The sequence below is a fragment of the Anopheles arabiensis genome, chromosome 2 (assembly GCF_016920715.1).
Source record: "Anopheles arabiensis isolate DONGOLA chromosome 2, AaraD3, whole genome shotgun sequence".
Taxonomy (NCBI): Eukaryota; Metazoa; Arthropoda; class Insecta; order Diptera; family Culicidae; genus Anopheles; species Anopheles arabiensis.
The window spans coordinates 62604785-62625349 of NC_053517.1; the positions used below are offsets into that span (position 1 = coordinate 62604785).

General features: G+C 42.0%; 1 protein-coding gene across 1 annotated transcript; it reads left to right on the forward strand.

Moving 5' to 3' along the window:
- Positions 1–5383: 5383 nt before the first annotated feature.
- On the forward strand, positions 5384–6639 carry LOC120897524. The gene is made up of 3 exons (XM_040302481.1): positions 5384–5597; positions 5676–5828; positions 5924–6639. Exons 1-3 carry the CDS (start codon positions 5570–5572, stop codon positions 6463–6465), a joined length of 723 nt encoding a protein of 240 aa, XP_040158415.1. The 5' UTR covers positions 5384–5569; the 3' UTR covers positions 6466–6639.
- Positions 6640–20565: the final 13926 nt, after the last annotated feature.

Genomic DNA, 20565 nt, shown 5'->3' on the forward strand with positions numbered 1-20565 from the left:
GACCTCCATCCAGCAAACACATATCTGTGAATAAATGGATCCTTACCTGTCGATGCACGCACTGCATATGCGTCTGTACACACTGTTCACTTCACACTTTATCAAAACACACCGGCGCACGAGACTGAACGAAATGCGCATCAACGCACAAACACTGCGCGCGGGACTTAGAACGAAACGCGCACAACCATATCCGGCAAAGCGTCGCGCTGTACTGGTGGTTTTGTACGCGTAGGAGGGGGGGGGGACATACGGAGCGATGGTTCGATGCTGTAGTGTAAGCGAGACAACACGATGTGACGAGCAGCTCCAAGTTGAGCTCGCTGAAAGAAGACACACACACATTCACAGACGGCTCGTCAAAGCACGGTATTTGTATTGGTGTTAGTGAAGCGCGCGTGTAAAACAGAATGCGTACTCTCATCGCAGCGCGCTTCTCCATGCTTCCTCAAGCTTCCTCATACCCCTCGGCCTGAAGAACTCAAAATTTGGGGTCTCATTGTTTGCGTGGTGAAATCACTCAAAAAATACACTCATTTTGCCGGACGGGTGTGTTATTGCACAGTTAGTGTGCTTTGCACACTTTTTGTGCTCCGCCCAGCTACCACACAGTTTGCACAGTTTGTGTGCTCCGCACAGTTTGTGTGCTCCGCACAGTTTGTGTGCTCCGCACGGTTATTGTGTGCTCCGCACAGTTTCTGTGCTCCGCTCAGTTATTGTGCGCGCACAGTTACACTGCGCTCTCGCATCAATCGAAACAGACATCATACGGACGTCACACGAGGCGTAAACTTTGACGTAAACTGGATTTAAGCCATACAACTCTATAATCTTTTGACGGGATGTTTATGCTCTCCCATACAAATCAAGCGTGAACTTTTTGAGTTTACGCTTCGTGTGCCGCTGGTATAACCAGCAAATCAGAGTCGAACAAACGTGAGGATTTCCCGTCAGCAATCTCGAACAAACAAGACAAACATCATCTCGAACCGATCAAATTCACAACAACCCAAGCGAGTCAACACGCTCGAAAGTAGCAAGGAAAGTAGAAATGAAGTAGCCTTCTACTTCCCGTTCTACTTTTGTTGCTTAAAATCAGAAGAATGTAGAAACATGTGGGTTCCAGGAAAGAGCAAAAAAATGAGTTCTCGCGTGTACACCAACATACACGCACGCGACGACTCACTCACGCTTACGTTCTTGGTCTACGCCCCTCCCCCTTCTCACTCGCCCCACTGATCTATTTTTAGAACATCACTCACTTCCATCGACGGCGGTCGATGTGACGATGTGTGTCGTCGCGTGTGTGTTGTCGATTTGGTCAGAAAAACTTTTTTCTTCAGACCAAATCTCTGACTTGGAGCGTCGGCGTTCCGATTGAACCATCGCGACTTTGATCAGTGCGCGCGGTTAAAACAACCTTTTGTATTGTGTTGTATGTAGCGTGCGCGCCAAAATTGTAAGAGTGCGCGGAGAGTTAATGTGGTTGTTTGGGGGTGGGGGAATGAGATACAGAGACAAATTTCGCTGCACATTAACACATACATTCTCACTGCACGGGTTGAACTGCGAACGCTCAGTTCTGAGAAAATATACTCGAGCGCTCGCGCATGAGTGCAAGCAAGCGCGGTATAGAGGATAGAGCGAGACAAACGATTATTTTGCTCCAAGCTTTCTACTACTTTTGTCCCGTTGGGAAATGTGGTGTCTTCTTCGATTGGTGTCAGAGCGCGGTGTAATTGTGCGCGCATAATAACTGTGCTGAGCTCAGAAACTGTGTGGAGCACACAATAACTGTGCGGAGCACACAATAACTGTGCGGAGCACAGAAACTGTGCGGAGCACAGAAACTGTGCGGAGCACACAATAACTGTGCGGAGCACATAAACTGTGCGGAGCACACAATAACTGTGCGGAGCACACTATAACTGTGCGGAGCACAGAAACTGTGCGGAGCACACAATAACTGTGCGGAGCACACAAACTGTGCGGAGCACAGAAACTGTGCAGGGCACAGAAACTGTGTGGAGTACAGAAACTGTGCGGAGCACAAAAATCGTGCGGAACACAAAAAATGTGCGAAGTGTGGCACCACAATTTTATAAAATGTGCAATTGTGCTCGCACATTTTACTGTGCTGTGTGTGCGTGGTGGCACAGTGCTACTTGACTCATCACTAGTCGCAGCTATCAAAGTAATCATCCATGTAGGTTTTCTGCTTGATTGCAGCAGCAGCTTCTGGGTGCGTCTCTTTGTATTGGTCGACATTCAAGAACATGACGTACTGAACAGAACACGGTGAGCAAGTTGCGCCAAACGTAGCGACATCCATGATGTATATTTTGGGACTTTCGCTCGGATTGAATCGAAAAAGAAATCGTTGAGAGTGTGTGTCAGGCTTTCTTATCCGTATTTGGTGGAACATTTTTTCAATATCACCTCCAAAGGCGACACGTCTCTGTCTGAATTTGTACAACATTCTAGGAAGCTGAACTAGTAAGTCTGGGCATTTCAACAGCTTTGAATTCAGAGATACCCCGTTTACTTTAGCAGCTGCATCCCACACTAGTCTTTTCTTCTCCGGTTTGCGAGGGTGGCCAACGACGTTTATTGGTAAGTACCATGCACGACCAGGAGGGGCTTCAAGCACCTCCTCATTAGATGCTTCATGCGCAAACCCCTTCTCCACGTACATTCTAATCTGATTATGAACTTCTTTTATTAGTAAATCCTTTTCCAGCTTGCGTTCCAATGCCAATAGGCGTTTCTTAGTCATTGGAAGGCTATCTGGGAAACATACCTCATCTTCTGCCCACAATAAGCCGGGAGTGAAATGCTCAGCATGCCGTTCGGTTGTAGTCTGTAGAAGATTATTGGCACGGTTTACTTCTACTGATTCTGGAACATTGACACTGAAGGAAGAAATGCCCGTACCTTCGAGTGTGAAATACTGGCGTAGCATTTCATGAGTCGTCAGCGTTTACATTGCTGCTTTCGGCTGAGCTATCTTTCGCAACTGCTGCGATGTTCTGCACGATGTTCACTTCAAGTAGCCCTTGTCAGTCCATGCTGTTCGGATGTTGCACAGTTTCATCTTTACCCGATATTCTTTCGTGACGGTTGACCGGGATTGGCGTTGCTGCTGTCGATCCGCCGATGCTTTTTGGACCATAAATCGACCAGCCTAGTAGATTTCGCACAGCAATTGGTTGACCTTCCTCGCCCGATCGCACTTTCAGTGGCTTCATCAGCGACACGTATTGCAGCCCAATCAGCAGTTGAGGTACTGCGTTACGATACTGTATCGCCGGAAGTTCTTGGAAGTAATTCAAATTCAATATCAGTGAAGTGTCAATTGACTGAGTCGGGCTGATTTATGGTGTGACCGGCCGCTATAGAGTAGCGCCTCTAGAGTAGCAGCTCTAGAGGATCACGAACACCTTCAAGTCCTAACTGTTGGGCTAGCAACGTTTCCACCAGTGTCAGAGAAGATCCTTGATCCAAGAAAGCATACGTGTCGATACTGCGATGGCCATGATAAACAGTCACCGGAACTATTCGAAATAGGGTCGTCGTCGACTTCTCTCCGTGAGCATAACACTGCGCACTTGACGTGGAAGCGGATGGCCGCGGGGCCACGGGACTTTCTCAAGCTGAGAAAACATTCTCAAGCACTCATTTAAGTTTCTCAAGCACTCAAAACTTGTTCTCAGACTCGAGCTCGTGGCCGTCGTCAATTTTTCTCACTCTGAGAAACTGATAAAGCCACTCAAATTTTATTTGGAGCTTTAAATAGAAAATATATTTTTGGTCGCATGTTTTTTAAACTTTTTCAATTATAAATATTGAAAACATTTTCCAAAGTGATTATCGAAAAACAAATAGCACAATTGCTTATATTTCAGTTTGCCGATCGCTGCATCGTCAACTTTCTCAAAGATTCTCAAAGATTCTCAAAACCGATTTTGTTCCGATTCGACAAACGCTGAGAACGAGGACTTCTCAGGCCGCGGGGCCACGAGGCTTTCTCAAGCTGAGAAAACATTCTCAAGCACTCATTTAAGTTTCTCAAGCACTCAAATCTTGTTCTCAGACGCGAGCCCGTGGCCGTCGTCAATTTTTCTCACTTTGAGAAACTGATAAAGTCACTCATGCTTTATTTGGAGCTTTAAATAGAAAATATATTTTTGATCGCATTTTTTTATTTTTTTTTTCAATTATAAACATTGAATACATTTTCCAAAGTGATTACCGAAAAACAAATAGCACAATTGCTCATATTTCAGTTAGCCGATAGCTGCATCGTCAACTTCCTCAAAGATTCTCAAAGATTCTCAAAACCGATTTTGTTCCGATTCAACAAACGCTGAGAACGAGGATTTCTCAAAAGCACTCATGAGTGCTTGAGAAAATGAGTGTTGAGAATCCCCATGGCCCCGCGGCCTCAAAAGCACTCATGAGTGCTTGAGAAAATGAGCGCTGAGAATCTCCATGGCCCCGCAGCCGATGGTTCTTGATGGAGCAGTGTATGGCCGCGGGGCCATGGGGATTCTCAGCGCTCATTTTCTCAAGCACTCATGAGTGCTTTTGAGAAATCCCAGGCTGCAAATGTCACATAAAAAGGCGCCTTTCCGCAGTCTTTCGGGCGCCCGTCCGGCTACGAAAAGGCGCCTTAATAACGATGCTTTAGGCAGTATTTGACAGAGTTCGCACACCTCAATGTATATATGGCTTGGTTTTTGTGTGTGTTTCGTGATGATATGTCGCCCTCACACTGTCCAACAAAAAAAAATTAAATAAAAATTAGCTGTCGTATGTTATTGCCTTTCTGAAATCCCTATGTGCACTCCCCCCTCTGCCCCACGTTTTTGCTCCCTGTACTTCCTGTAGTTGCCCTGCATCACCATTTCGTTCGTTGCTGCTGCCGTGTGATATTGTGTACAACCGGGTGTGTGTGTGTAGAGTTGTTTCGATGAGCATCTTTTTCATGGAAGGCTTTGTTGGTCCGCATCAGTGTTGAACTTCTTCCTGTAGAAATAGTTAGCATTTGCATAGCAGAGTTTGTGGTAACAGCTACGATATCCCCGAGAGAGGCCATTGTTTGTGTGGCAATAACACTATACGCGAGCTGCACAATACGCAACATAGAGAAGTAAATGCGTAAGAAGAATCGAGATGTACAAAACAATAACGCTTTTTTTCTAGCATTTTTAGCGCAAAACGACCTAAGCTAACTTTGAAAATGATAGATGGTGTTTATACGGGTTTGATTACGTTTGCTAGTTTTATTTTAGTCCTACGTTGTGTTACAAATTACAAAGTCTTAGTGAAGTTAAAGAAAAATGGCTGAGCAAAATCCGTGGTGTTGCGCACAAGTACGTCTTTCTCTTCTCGAGTTCATGAAGCGTCAGTCTTCTCCTTACAAAAAAATGGTAGTGATGAGCGTCACAGCGGAATCGATCATTCCGTGCGGATCCGTGCATTGAGCTGTCAAAATATGACCCAAGCAGCAAATTCTCCTAAACAAAATGTATGATAAATTCAAATCCAAACAGATGGGAAGTGTGTTATGGTGGCATCGAAACCACAAAATAATGGTGAGAATTTATGTTTGGTCGCTAACGCATCCTGCAATAGTATTATGAAATGTCACATTAAAAATGCTTTTATACCAGATTCAACGACTAGTGCTGCCAAACCGATTTTGCACGAGCAGTTGCTGCAAGAGCTAAATGCTCCGCTACATTCAGCCACGACTTTGGGTAATTCCAAAACGGCATCTTCTTGTTCCATCCCGAGCATGCCAAACAAGCAAAAACAAGTACAATGTAAGTAAAAGCCAGTATTTTTAGTAAATTCATAGTTTATCATACTAAACTAGCTCAAAACTCTAATATGGTTGTTTATATTGTTTAACTTTCAGATAAAGTATCAAGATCGCAATCAATCGGGACTCAAACGATGTCTGTTGTTGATGACAACTCGTGTCTGAGTATAATCTTAAAAAAATTTACCGAAATTCAATACGAACAACAACAGACGAATAAAAAGCTAGTAGACATGGAAAAACAGATAAAGCTGATGCGTTCTGAGCTAGATATAGTAGCTGATCGAGTTGCTCCTAGCGTAGGGATTGTACGTGCAACTAGCTTTGAATTTGAGCCTGTTGGTACCAAAGACGAACTAGACGATCTGGAGCTTCAATTAGTAGACAACGATTTTAAAAATAAGATGGAAGCATTTGTGGATGCCCGGCTACCAACAGATAGTGTGGATGCGCGACTTCATGCAAGCATGGATATTCTTTTCAAAAGAGAGTTTGTGGTAAATATCAGTTGGTCTGGTATAGGTCATCCAAACCCAAAAATTCCTTTCAATAATTATAAAAATATATTAAAATTCTATAAATATAAAGGCACATGTCAGGGACTTATCCCTACGGACCAGAAAATTAAAGAAGTTTGACAAAATAAGTTTAGGCATAGTAAGCAACGGTTAGAATTAGTAGGATTAGTGAAAACTTCGCATCATAGACATAAGAAGTATTAATCAGTTAGGAATAGTTTTAATAATGTTAATACTTATAAATGAGCTATTACGAATTTATGTACGTACTGAAAAAAAATCGTTTTATAGAATTAAAACACATCATTTTAAAAAACGTGGTTGTTTTGTTTTAATAAACCAATGTATGTATCAAGGGAACAAAACTATTTTCATTTTCCTTAGACGATGGTACTACTACTATTTTAGATTTTATATCCTGAAAACCTATTATAATATTTATAATATATTTATAATATAATATTTTTCCTAAATCGTTAATATTTCCGCGATGTATGTTCAAAAATTTAGAATTGAAAGGATAGTTTAAATCATCAATAGTCCTAGTTAGCTTTCTTGCTGTTAAGTCTACGGAAGACTGCTGTATATCTGCATTTACGAATTGACATACGCTACCCGATTTTGTTAAAAACCAAGAATTGCTACCATCATTCTTTATACAAAATCCTTGGCGCACATGAAGTGTAGTAATATTTCCTCTCCTATGAATCGTGGGATATTTTAGTTGTTTAATATATTTATTCGGTTTATAGGCTGCCCATTCTGCTATACGGTTTATTGTTTGTTCTAAACTTTTCGATCCACTTCGCAATGAATGTTTCATATGCTGAAGTTCGTTCTCAAAGTCATAAGAAGATATAAACCGAAGTATTCCAAACTCAATAACTTCTTGGTAAATATGCAAAAGGTTATGAACATTACTCGAAATATATTCTGGGCCGTAAATAATTCCGTACTGTTTGACGAACAGCTGTAGGAGAGTGTTTGCTAATGACCAATGCTCTTTGTATACTTCAGATGAAAAAATTGTAATGCTGCAAAAATACAACATAAAATGATTGTATTGTTGTTCACTCAATGTTCCTCTGAGTACAACAACGGATGCGTAAAATAAGAAAGAGTTTAATTCAGTGCCTTTCCAATACTTGAGATCACGTAATGAACGGAACTTTCTGTGTATCTCTACAGGTAATTTGATATGCATCAACATTGCTGGCATTTTGTTGATTTGTTCAGGAGATAACTTGTGCACCACACCAAATTTTCCACATATCCAGCCCATTAACAGACGTTTTGTAACTCCTAAATCAATTAAATGCAATAAATCGGCAACTATTACTTGTTTTACAAGATCAAATTCGTCTAATAGAGATAAAAGAGGAGAATCAAATTTGTGGTGTTTACCATACGAGCGCGACCTAAATCCTTCATTAGTGCGATCAGAACCAGCGATATCGGGAAATGCTACTCTTCCTCGGATACTCCTTCCGTCAGACACACATTTCAAGCAGCCATGTATACCGTTGAAGCTGACAACACCTACGAAAGAAGAATGATAAAGTTTTAATCACCTATGTACAGATATGTATAACTGTTTTGTATTACCTTTAATAAACGCCCAAGCTGGAGAATCAGCTATAATTGCGCGCAGTTCTATCTTAACCGTCTTATTATTGATCTGTGCTCCATTTTTCATGAGGAAGTTGATTTCATCAACAAAAGGACGAAGAAAGTGTTCGTTGCTTACTGGTTTTGTCGGACCACAATAAATAGCAGCTATCATTACAGGTACTTCTGGCATTTCATGAATGTTGAAAAGTATGGGCCAAAATTGAAGGTTGCTACTTTTGAATAGTGGTAATCCGTCGATCGATACGTTTATCAAAAGCGTAGAATCGGAATGAAGGCTTAGATTGCTTTAAATAATCAAACCGTATGTATGAATATAAAGAAAATTTATAACGATTACGCGAAATCAATTACCTTAGTTCGTTGAAACATTTTTGAATACCGTGATACCAATATTGTCCTCCTTCAACTGTTGTTATCTCCGCAGAAGGGTTTCGGTTGATCTTCAACAGAGTCCTTGCATCTTTTGGCAGCTTACAATTACTAGTTTTTCTAACAATTTCCATCACTTCCTCGATTGACTCATACGTTTGATTTCTCGATATGGCCCAGCGACGTAAAGCATCATGCACTGAGAATGCTTCGTTGTATTGTTCCAATGATTCCTCTTCATCTGAACTTTCCATGAGATAATCGATGACATGATCATCACTATCATTTTCCTCATCATGCGCACATTCCAGCGCTCCAATTCCATCACCGTCCTGGATATCTTGAACGTTCGCAGGTCCATCATCCGGTATGATATAGTCATCAGCGTTTTCCACGAGTTCTACAGCTACAATGTAGTAACAATAATCGATAAGTAAAAAGTAAAAGCAATCAGTAAAATTTATGTCATACCATTGGAACTTCCACTTGAAATAGGTTCTTCATCCTGTTCTGTTTTAACCAGACGATCACGATTCCGATACAGATACGAGTTGTATCGAATGCGCTTGGCGAAAGACTCCTCCATTCTATGTTATTTATTAAAACAAAAAATATCAGTAACACATGAATTATCACTGAAATCACGCCTTAAATACACACTTTTGATGCTCAAGACCTTTGCTGGTGGCTTCTCTAATGTTTTGATTTGAGCAATTTGAGCGACTGACAACCAAAACAACAACAACATTCGGACCAAGCTACCAACATCAATAATATCAATGACTATACATTTGGGTCAAAAGATGAAAAATGATGAAAAACAGTCCTTATTCAGATATAATGCATTTGTTGTAAAATAATCGATGTCTAATATTTTTTTTCACGAAGATTTATAGTCAATAGTAAGAGTAAAATGCTTAAAAAGCAAGTTAACTCGCCAACCCAGTATTATAAATACACAAAATGTAGCCTTTCGGGCTCTCTTCTGCAGCTTGGGATCCTCGTTCTCAGCGTTTGTCGACTCGCAACAAAATCGGTTTTGAGAATCTTTGAGAATCTTTGAGAAAGTTGACGATGCAGCGATCGGCTAACTGAAATATAAGCAATTGTGCTATTTGTTTTTCGATAATCACTTTGGAAAATGTATTCAATATTTATAATTGAAAAAGTTTAAAAAACATGCGACCAAAAATATATTTTCTATTTAAAGCTCCAAATAAAATTTGAGTGGCTTTATCAGTTTCTCAGAGTGAGAAAAATTGACGACGGCCACGAGCTCGCGTCTGAGAACAAGTTTTGAGTGCTTGAGAAACTTAAATGAGTGTTTGAGAATGTTTTCTCAGCTTGAGAAAGCCCCATGGCCCCGCGGCCTATGATGCCGAATACCGCATCCCACCACTCTACAGACGAACGTAGATTTGCATGGTCTCGTTCCATGACTGCCCAGGCAATTCGCGCAAAGTTGCAACCTACTGACTGTAGCATGACGATCTGTAACCGTCATGGCTCTCATGAAGACCCCACATTGACGGACGCGATGCATTGGATCTTCACATACATAACATTTCACACTCGTTCGCGGTGGTGTAGCTTGCGCATGATGAGAATTTTGGCCGTTCGTGTTTATTCTACTTGCGGATTCAACCGCATTAGATACGTGCAGGAAGGAATGACCTCGAATGTTTCTTGGTGGCGCACGAAGAGCCTCTACATTAGCAGGAACTGTTAATTCACAACAGTCTTCAGTCAGCTCTTCCATGAAAGCGCAAAATTCATTTAGCGTTGGTTTTACGAAGTTCCTTTTGAATCGCACCCACTCCAAGGCTCTGTTGGCCGGCAATTTTATTACCACTTCTTCCAGCAGTTCCGGATTAGAGAAATGATCTTCCATTTCGTTGGCCGTCAAGTAATCGCATAACTTTTGGACTGCTATACCAAAAGAAATCAATTGGTCCAAGCGCTCTGGTTTCGGGTTCTCGATTTGCCGTGCCTGCTCGATCAATTCTTTAACTAAAAGTCCTGGTCGTCCATACAACTGCTTCAGCAACTTCATGACCTGGGGAGCTGCATCTGGAGAGGTGAACTTGGATTCCACCACTTCTCTTGCTGGTCCGGTAAGCGCTTCTTCAAGCCGGATGATGTTTTCGACTGAAGTAAAACCACACGCCTCGGTTGACCGATTGTAGTAGCTATAGAACACAGGCCACTGTTTTATCGAACCGGAAAACACTGGTAGCTTTCTACCCCACAACCCAAGCGGCATCGCTGAGAGAGAATTAAGCTTTTCCCGTTGTTTCCCCCCCTGACATACCCACGAACGGTGTGTTTGTTTCTACGCGATGCGTTATTCTCTGTTGTTGTAGTTGCCTTTAACGCTGTTACCGCAAGAGCTTGAAGCAAGAAGCGTTTCACACCATCACCGTCTCACCCAAACATTGGTGTTGTGATGCGTTTATTTGTACCCCCGCCCCTATGTTCTTCTTACCCGTACCACGAACCCCATACATTCTGACTTAGAATTCAAAGCAAAGCGAAATGGTCTAACTGAATTTGGAAAAGATGAGTGATGGATATTTCATTACGATTCAGATCACATATGTTAAAAACAAAATAAACAGGAACTTGAACTAAAATTTGATGAAAAAATTAAAGGTTTCCGGCATCGGTATAATATGGTATAATATCAAAAATAATGATATTAACAACTTTTATATAATATATATCATATATAATATAAATACTGTTAGATGTAATCGGTGAGTAGTGCACCGACTGCTATAGACGCGCATCGATCATCCTCGCTGGATGCTATGACAGTGAGATCAATGACGAGAGGTGTACGCGTCAGACCGATAGCGAGGACAATGTATGTGTGCGTTAGACGTAAGATAAAAAGCGAAGCACGCGGTTCAGGCAAATAGCAACTGTGAAGTATAAATGTTGGCAGCCACCCTGTGCCTGTACCGCTGTACCAAGACAGCTCGCAATGACAGTTGTACTGTGCTTGTAGAGGTGTGTGTGCGGTGCAGGACACGATCGACAGATCGTTCTACGAAGAGAGATCGTTGACCGTCCGGACAGAGCAGACCACCCTTTTAACGTGTCATAGTGTTTGTCATAATTTGTATTTTAATGTGTTAATAAATAAGTAATAGTACTAAAGAACACAAAAGTGGCGACGAGAACAAAACGATCCCAACGATAACCGGTCATTTCATTCGTCAAAATTCATCGGAAAAAGAGGAGAATGCTGAGCCCCGAAGACCATACGATGGAAGAACGACGTCTCTCGCAAAATGGCGCAAACTTTCCGGCAACTTTTATGCAGCACCCGCCATCGCAGCAAGCGGCTCCAACCCAAGCGGCACCAACCCAAGCAGCAACGACAGACAGCGCGAATGATTTTAATACCGTTTTGTATTTGTTGCAGCAGCAGATAGAAATGCAGCAGAAACAAATGGAACAACATATGAAATTGGTGGGCTACTACAACAACAGCAGCAGCAATCGCATCCTGCAACATTTTCGCAGCAGCAGCCAGATCAACAGGTACAGTATCGGACAGAAAGATAGAACCCTGGTGTTTTCAACGCACCGTGCACTTGTTTTGCCACGTTACTTGTGTTTGTGTGTGTGTGTGTGTGTGTGTGTGAGTGTGTGTGTGTGTGTGTGTGTGTGTGTGTGTGTGTGTGTGTGTGTGTGTGTGTGTGTGTGTGTGTGTGTGTGTGTGTGTGTGTGTGTGTGTGTGTGCATGTGTGTGTGTGTGTGCATGTGTGTGTGTACTAGTAGAAAGAGAGTGTGCTTTTTAATGTGTATTTGCAAGTGCGCGGGTTTGTGTCTGAAAAACGTAGCTTGCCATGATGTCATATTGCGTTGAAAGTATTCTGATAATGTGTGTTATCATGTGAATTATCGTGCGTTTACACTTGGATAAAAGCTAAAGTTTGCATCGACAGCAGCGCTTGTTCCTCGGACGAAAACGCAGGTGTGCTGTTTCATGAATGTGAATTCGACACCGGTGCGAAATGGACACGCGCTCAATAGCAATGAACTCGGCATTCCCTCACAGGTGTTTCTCCAGTCCACGCCATTGAAAGGCCTTCGTGCATCTCTGCGTTGAACGTTGTGTGCGCATGGAAAACTTGGTGCGTGCATTGAGCTGGTGCGCAGTTGTTCTTTTCAAAGGGCGTTTTGTTTCATGAACGCGGCAGTATCCTGTTCTCGATTTTGAAGGGAAGACGCTTACTCGCGTACTCGTTGATAGTTTTTATCCATGCGATGTTTTCGCTGCTGGACAACGATGTAATTCATCACGTATAGAAGTAGAACGCAGGCAGAGCACGGGATCAGCCGTGTCCAAGTTTTTAACCAGCCCGTTCTTGACGGTCCAAGCAAGCAATGTTAGTAACAATGGGTCGAGGTAAACATTGTACCGATTATCAGCGCCATATGATAAAGCGAATGGCGGCTGCTGACATTAAGCGCAAAACGATCGAGTTCGAAATGGAACGATCGCGCACTTTTGCGGCAAACGCGCAAACGAAACACACAAACACACACACACACACACACACACACACACACACACACACACACACACACACACACACACACACACACACACACACACACACACACACACACACACACACACACACACACACACACACACACACACACACACACACACACACACACACACACACACACACACACACACACACACACACAGGGTTCTATCTTTCTGTCCAAACCTACTAATCCTGAGTTGATTTTAGATGCACTTGCAAGCAATATTAATGAGTTCCAGTAAGATGCGGATGCGGGTATTACATTCGAGGCGTGGTACGCCCGTTACGAAGACCTCTTCGAGCATGATGCTTCCCGGTTGGAAGATGCAGCTCGCGTTCGTCTGCTTGGCGTTGTTGAGCATAACCGTTTCTGCAACTTTTTTTTGCCTCGTCCTCCTCGTGATCTCTCCTTTGCCGATGCTGTGTTGAAGCTAAAAGCATTATTTGGCAAAATGGAATCGATCCTGAGTAAGCGATACAAATGCCTTACCATAACAAAGCAACGCTCGGAGGATTTACTTGCATTCACGTGTCGTGTGAATAGAGCGTGTGTTGATGCTGAATATACTTCGATGACAGAAGATCAGTTTAAGTGCCTTGTTATGGTATGCGGTTTAAAGGATGAGAGTGATCGCGATTTACGTTTGAAGCTTTTATCGCTGATAGAGGAGAAAAATAGTGCAACTTTAGAGCAGCTTGCAAATGAATGCCAACTTTTGGTACGCGTTAAGGCAGATAGTGCGATGATAGCGACTGAAGCTAGTGAAAGGGTGTTGGCAATTAAATCCGGAGGTGTAGATTCATATCACCGTAAATCCAATGAAGGCAAGGTAAAAGCTAACGATTTTAATCCTCATGGTCAGAAACAAAGAAATTTTATTAAATGTTGGTTATGCGGAGAAGGGCATCACGCTAACAAATGCACCAACAAGGACCGTAAATGTAATCGCTGCCATAAATTCGGTCATATACAAGGTTTCTGTGCCAGTGCAGGTCGATGGTATAAGAATCGAAATCGCAAGCGTGTTAGTACTGTTTGCATTAACAGCCTAAGGTGTATGAACCGTAATAGCGTGAATGTTTTGCTAAATGGTCTGTCTGTCCGGATGATGGTGGATACCGGTGCCGATATCAGTATTATTTCGCATGAGGAGTGGATCCGCATAGGAAGACCTCCATTAAAGCCTACAAAGGTAAAGGCTAAAACGGCATCCGGAGACCCCTTAAAGCTTTTAGGCAATTTTATATGTGAAGCCAAGATTGTAGACCAGTGCCACCAGTGTGTTATACACGTCGCAGAAGCTGATTTGTTGCTGTTAGGTGCGGATTTGATGGACATTTTTGGTCTTTGGGATGTGCCATTGTCATCAATCTGCCGGCGCATTGCGAATGCAGTAACGGATGCTGAGAAGCTGAAAGAGGCATATCCTGCGTTGTTTGCTGATGGTCTGGAAAATGCATGAAGACACAGGTGCAGCTAGTGTTGAAGGAAGGAGCCATTCCGGTTTTTCGCCCAAAAAGGCCAGTGGCGTATTCTATGTTGCAAGCGGTTGATGATGAACTTCAGCGATTGGAAAGAGAAGGTATCGTCACACACGTAGAATATTCCGAATGGGCCGCGCCGATTGTGGTTGTGCGTAAGGCAAATGGATGTATCCGTATTTGTGGGGATTATTCCACCGGTTTAAATAATGCATTGATGGCTCACCAATACCCATTACCTGCAAAGTTGTTGCGTATTTAGTCAGATCGACTTGTCCGATGCTTTCCTCCAAGTTGAGATTGATGAGAAGTGTCGTGAATTGCTGACGGTGAACACGCATCGAGGCCTATATAGGTATAACCGGCTACCGCCGGGTATCAAAGCTGCACCAGGAGCATTCCAGCAGTTGATGGATACCATGTTGGCTGGACTTGAAGGAGTTGCTGCGTATTTAGACGACATTGTGGTTGGAGGCAAAGACAACGCAGACCATTCAAAGAACCTTCAAGCTGTCCTGGTTAGACTTCAGGAGTATGGTTTTACCATTCGGGCTGAGAAATGTAGTTTCCATAAGTCCCAAATAAAATATTTAGGTCATTTGCTTGATGGAACAGGGTTGCGGCCAGACCCAGATAAAATCTTGGCCATCACAAAACTTCAACCTCCAACTGACGTCTCAGGAGTGAGATCTTTCCTGGGAGCGATCAATTATTATGGCAAGTTTGTGCGGAACATGCGAATGTTAAGGCAGCCCCTAGATGATTTGCTTAAAGAGTGGAATGTTTTTTGCTGGACCCAGAAGTGTCAGCATGCCTTTCTACAATTTAAAAGTATATTGTCGTCTGATCTTCTACTTATGCATTATGATCCGCGATTGGAAATAATTGTTTCAGCAGATGCATCGTCCATCGGAATTGGTGCTACAATATCCCATAGGTTGCCAGATGGGAGTGTTAAGGTAGTACAACATGCATCGCGTGCTCTGACAGCAACTGAACAGAGGTACAGCCAACCAGATCGCGAAGGTTTAGCCGTCGTGTATGCTGTTACTAAATTCCATCGCATGCTTTTTGGTAGACATTTCCGCTTGCAAACTGATCACCAACCACTTCTACGGATTTTCGGATCGAAAAAAGGAATTCCCATTTACACGGCCAATAGATTGCAAAGATTTGCACTAACTCTGCTCTTGTATGACTTTGATATAGAGAATGTGGAAACAGATAAATTCGGGAATGCCGATGTTTTGTCGCGTTTGATCAACAAGCATGAAAAACCAGAGAAAGATTATGTTAATACAAGCATTGAGCTAGAAAATGATACAGCAGCTATTTTGCAGAGTGCTACAAATGCTTTACATCTGGCTTTTTGCGACATAATGAGAGAAACTCAGAAAGATCCGGTGCTTCGATCGTTATTAAACTTCATTCAGAATGGTTGGCCAAAAAAGGAAGTGAAAAGTCCTGAGATGAAATGTTTTTTCGCAAGGCGTGAGGGCCTTTCAATGATCGACAACTGTATAGTTTTTGGTGAACGCGTAATTGTTCCTGCATGTCTACGTAGTCGGGTGTTGAAACTGATGCATAATGGGCACCCCGGAATCGAAAGAATGAAGGCAATAGCTAGGAGTTATGTTTATTGACCCCTGATTGATTCAGATATAGCTGAAATGGTCAAATCTTGCAAAGCGTGTGCTTCTGCCGCGAAAACTCAGCCTCATAACGCTCCAATACCCTGGCCTAAGTGCAGCGCTCCATGGCAAAGAGTCCACATGGACTTCGCTGGACCAATAGATGGCTTGTATTTTCTACTAGTGTTCGATGCTTATTCCAAATGGCCTGAGATAATTTCAACGACAAGAATTACTGCAAAAGCCACAGTAGAAATGCTTCGTGGACTTTGCTCTCGTTTTGGTATGCCGAACACTATCGTTAGTGATAACGAGCGACAGTTCACGAGCTGGGAATTTGAAGATTTCTGTAATAGTAATGGCATAGAGCACATCAGAAGTCCACCGTACCATCCGCAGTCTAATGGCCAGGCTGAACGTTTTGTGGACACGTTCAAACGAGTACTCAGCAAAATCAGGAAGGGGAAGGTCTCGTTGCAAGAAGCGTTAGATGTATTTTTGCTGACTTACAGGAGTACACCTAATAAGCTGTTAGAAAACCAGAAAACTCCAGCGGATGTTATGTTCAACAGAAGGATACGCACAACCTTAGAGCTGCTACGACCACCACTGCGACCTTCGCCAAGCACGTATACCTCTGAGCATAAACCCGAAAAGTTCAACGCTGGTGATCCTGTATATGCGAAGCTTTATGAAGTTAACAAATGGAGATGGGTTCCTGGTGTGATTGATGAGCAGATCGGAAGTGTGATATTTAAGGTTTTAACCACATCTGGCAGAACGCTCCGTTCACACATAAATCAGCTGCGTCATCGGTACAACACAAATAATCAACAAGATGAAATGGAGTCTACAATGTTCTTCAATGGATTGTTAGATGCTTGGGGTATTAGTCAATGTTGTTCCTCATCACCAGTACCTGATACCTGTTCCAACCCTAAGCCGTCCTTGTATTCGTCTCTATCATCAGATGCACCATCCTTGAGTGTACCGTCATCATCGTCATCAACTGCAGCATCGCAGTCATCATCATCAGCAACAACATCAACACAGCCATCGTCATCGTCATCAATGTTATCGTCTTCAGTTTTACCGTCTTCTGTGAATGTTTGTCCGGAGCCAATTGAATCTTCTGAGGTTGCGACGAATGACGTAATATTATCTCTACCCGTGCAGCCTCCACGTCGCTCTTCGCGTGTCAGAAGAACGCCACCGTGGATGGAAGCGTACCGGCAGTATTAAGAAGGGGGGATGTTGGCAACCACCCTGTGCCTGTACCGCTGTACCAAGACAGCTCGCAATGACAGTTGTACTGTGCTTGTAGAGGTGTGTGTGCGGTGCAGGACACTATCGACAGATCGTTCTACGAAGAGAGATCGTTGACCGTCCGGACAGAGCAGACCACCCTTTTAACGTGTCATAGTGTTTGTCATAATTTGTATTTTAATGTGTTGATAAATAAGTAATAGTACTAAAGAACACAAAAATAAAGATAAAATAAAAGCGAACTTAATTGAAACATTATCAAACAAATACCATAAAATATATAATATAATATAATACAGGCGGTCCCCGAGATACACGGTTTATGGGGACCGAAAACGGCCGCAAAATACCGCGTATCTCGGATTTCCGCGTAAGTCGAATCTCGTGATTTCCAGCTAAAATATCACAAATATTCGAGTAATTTTGCAAGTAGGGGGCGGTTTTAGTCACTTTATGAATTATTTGATATGGTTCTGACTGAATATAACAGTTTTAAACCTTTTGAAATAGTTTTTAACATTCGATCGAACGGGAAATTATTTGGAAATTTACAATTGATGTGTCAAATCAGTACAATTTGCTCAAAGAACTGTCAAATTTAGAAAACCGCGTATCTCCGAATCCGCGTATAAGAGGTACCGTGTATCTCGGGGACTGCCTGTATACAGGTGTCCCCCGAGACACGACTGTATTTGGGACCGAAAAAATGTCCCAAAGCAAGGCGTAAGTCTAAAAAGTCGTATGTCGAATATCTATGAATATTAAGTTTATAACCGAAGTTGAAGAGTTGGAATTTATGATATCGTGTATTTTATTTAAAATAATGTTTGATAATGTAATAATTATTTTTTAAAAACCGTGCTTAATATAGATATTCAAAATAGAGTAGTTGTGGAATCTTTGGAAATGTGTGTATAACGGTTATCAGCCCAGATATTAAAAAAATAGGGTAACTGTACCAGTTTTTGGCAGTGTACCTATTTTTGGCAGGGTAGCTAAAACGTGAAATTCTGCACAAATGCGGTAAAAAATTTCACAAATTACAATTTTGTAGTGAAAGTGTACTTATTTGATATTCACATACGAAATGGTGTGAAATTTCATTACGTATTTTCCATAATATCAAAAAAAATTGTGCTTTTTTTCGGCAGCTTTGCTGTCAGCCAATCGTTCGGCAGGTTTTGTGATTAAGAGAATCTGAACAGTAAAACAATGAAAAAGTGGTGTATATTAAAGATTTAATGCTTATTTAATTTATTCTAACTTGTTCGGAATTTTAAAATCACGATAAACAGGCTATTTTTCACTTTAAATCAAAGTGTATGAATATCAGGTGGTCTCGTCCCATACAAATCGACAACTAATTTCGTAATCAAAAAAAGCTCCTTTTGACAGAATGGGTGAAATGAATTTCCATAGGAACCGTTCGCTTTGTTCTTAGCAACACATACGTAGTACACATTGGTGTCCTCATCGATGGCATTATTTTGATCCAAAAATGGATTTTAATTAGTTCAGATTTGGTTTAACTTACAATAAGAAATATTTTGAGTGCTTTTTAAGGTATTTCAGAGCAAATAACGAAGATTCTAAGATTGTTTGTGTATTAGGCAAGTCGTCAGAAAGCTTGTTTGGGGAAATGTTTTCACCCATGCTGTCAAAAAGTGACGTTCAACTTTTGCTATAAAAAACAGGCTATGAGACCACCTGATCTTCATACACTTTACTTTAAATGCTGCCGAAAATAGGTACACACAAGGTCTGTTGAGATATCAGGTCACATATTAGCCCGTTTGACAGCTACCATCTTGGGCACCGATTTTGACGGCAAGAATACCTCTTGTACATGTATTGGTGTCTTGTTTACGTTTCGATTGTTCAAAAATTCTCAGGAATCTCTTTTGGCGGTTTATTACCATTTCATCACACTTTTGTTCATGCATTGCATAAACAATCCGCATCTTGGGATACTTCTCTGCCTAAAAGCGATTTTTATCCATTCATCCCATTCAGGAATCTTTTTTTTTTCATCATGCCTATCTCGTGTTCTGTGTTTTGTTTTAGCAACAATCGTTGCAAAGTGAAACAACTGGGAACAAATACGGCATTTCATAAATTTCCGAAAGAAACTGTGTTTCGCAGTGTCTGGAAGAAATTTTGCAATCGTGGTGAGGATTGGGAACCTACTAATTGTTCTGTTATTTGCTCTTCTCATTTTCAGCCAGAGGTTTACCTACTGCATCATGCTCCCTTAATGCAAAATGGACAATTGCGGAAGCTCAACTGTGGCGGTAAGTAAATGAATATTTATATTGTTATAATAGTAGTGTTTAGCAATATTACATAAATTACATCCCGTGTACTATTTAAACATAAACTTCATTTCATCTGTAAAACGAAATCAGGATTGCCGAAAATATTTATGTGTCGTCAGTGGCGGATCTAACGGTAAGCAGACTAGGCGGTCGCCTGGGCCCCGTAGATCGCTAGTCTATAGTACGCTGTATGGACATAGTACTAGCGACAAGGGCCCATGGAAGGATGGACGTTTGGGGCCCCGAGGTTGGCGAATGATTGCCCCCCCCCCCTTCCAGACTTTGTCTTAGCCTGTGACTGATAATCGTAGGGCCCCCTCGACGGCATTTCAAGTTTACTGTTCAATTTCCCAACAGCAAGTTCAGTGCCAGTACAAACCCTCCTTCCCCATCATTTAGCATTTACAGGGGGCCTCAACTCGTCTTACCGCCTAGGGCCCCTGATACCCTTAATCCGCCACTGAGTGTCGTGCAGTAAAGTTTCTCAAGGAAATTTAAGCGGGAAACAGATCAAAATGATAATTTAATAGTGAGCAAAGTTGTGGATAAAGAGCGATGTTAGTGTGTATCCCCTTGGTTTCCCAGGATCCGTTTAGTTCGCGTAGTGCATATTTTTTCTTAACTATTCCTAAGAGCACCAATTACTCAGCTCACTGGCTGGCTGGCTGGCAGCACCGAAGTCATGTTTCTATGACCGGATGCATCGTGTGCGTCATGCAGATACATCTGGATGAAACGTGTTGATGCTGTTGTGTTGAGGGAACGAGCAAGCACACGTAACGGTAACTAAGGACACGTAACGACAGATACACATAGTTTATCCTTTTATCACAGTTCTACACGCAGAGTAACGCGGGAAGTATTTTTTTTTTTATTCAGAAAGAACGCGTGAAGTTTTTAATTTAAATTTTTAAATTAATTTTGTGTCGTTACTAAAGTAAAGAGATGGGATAC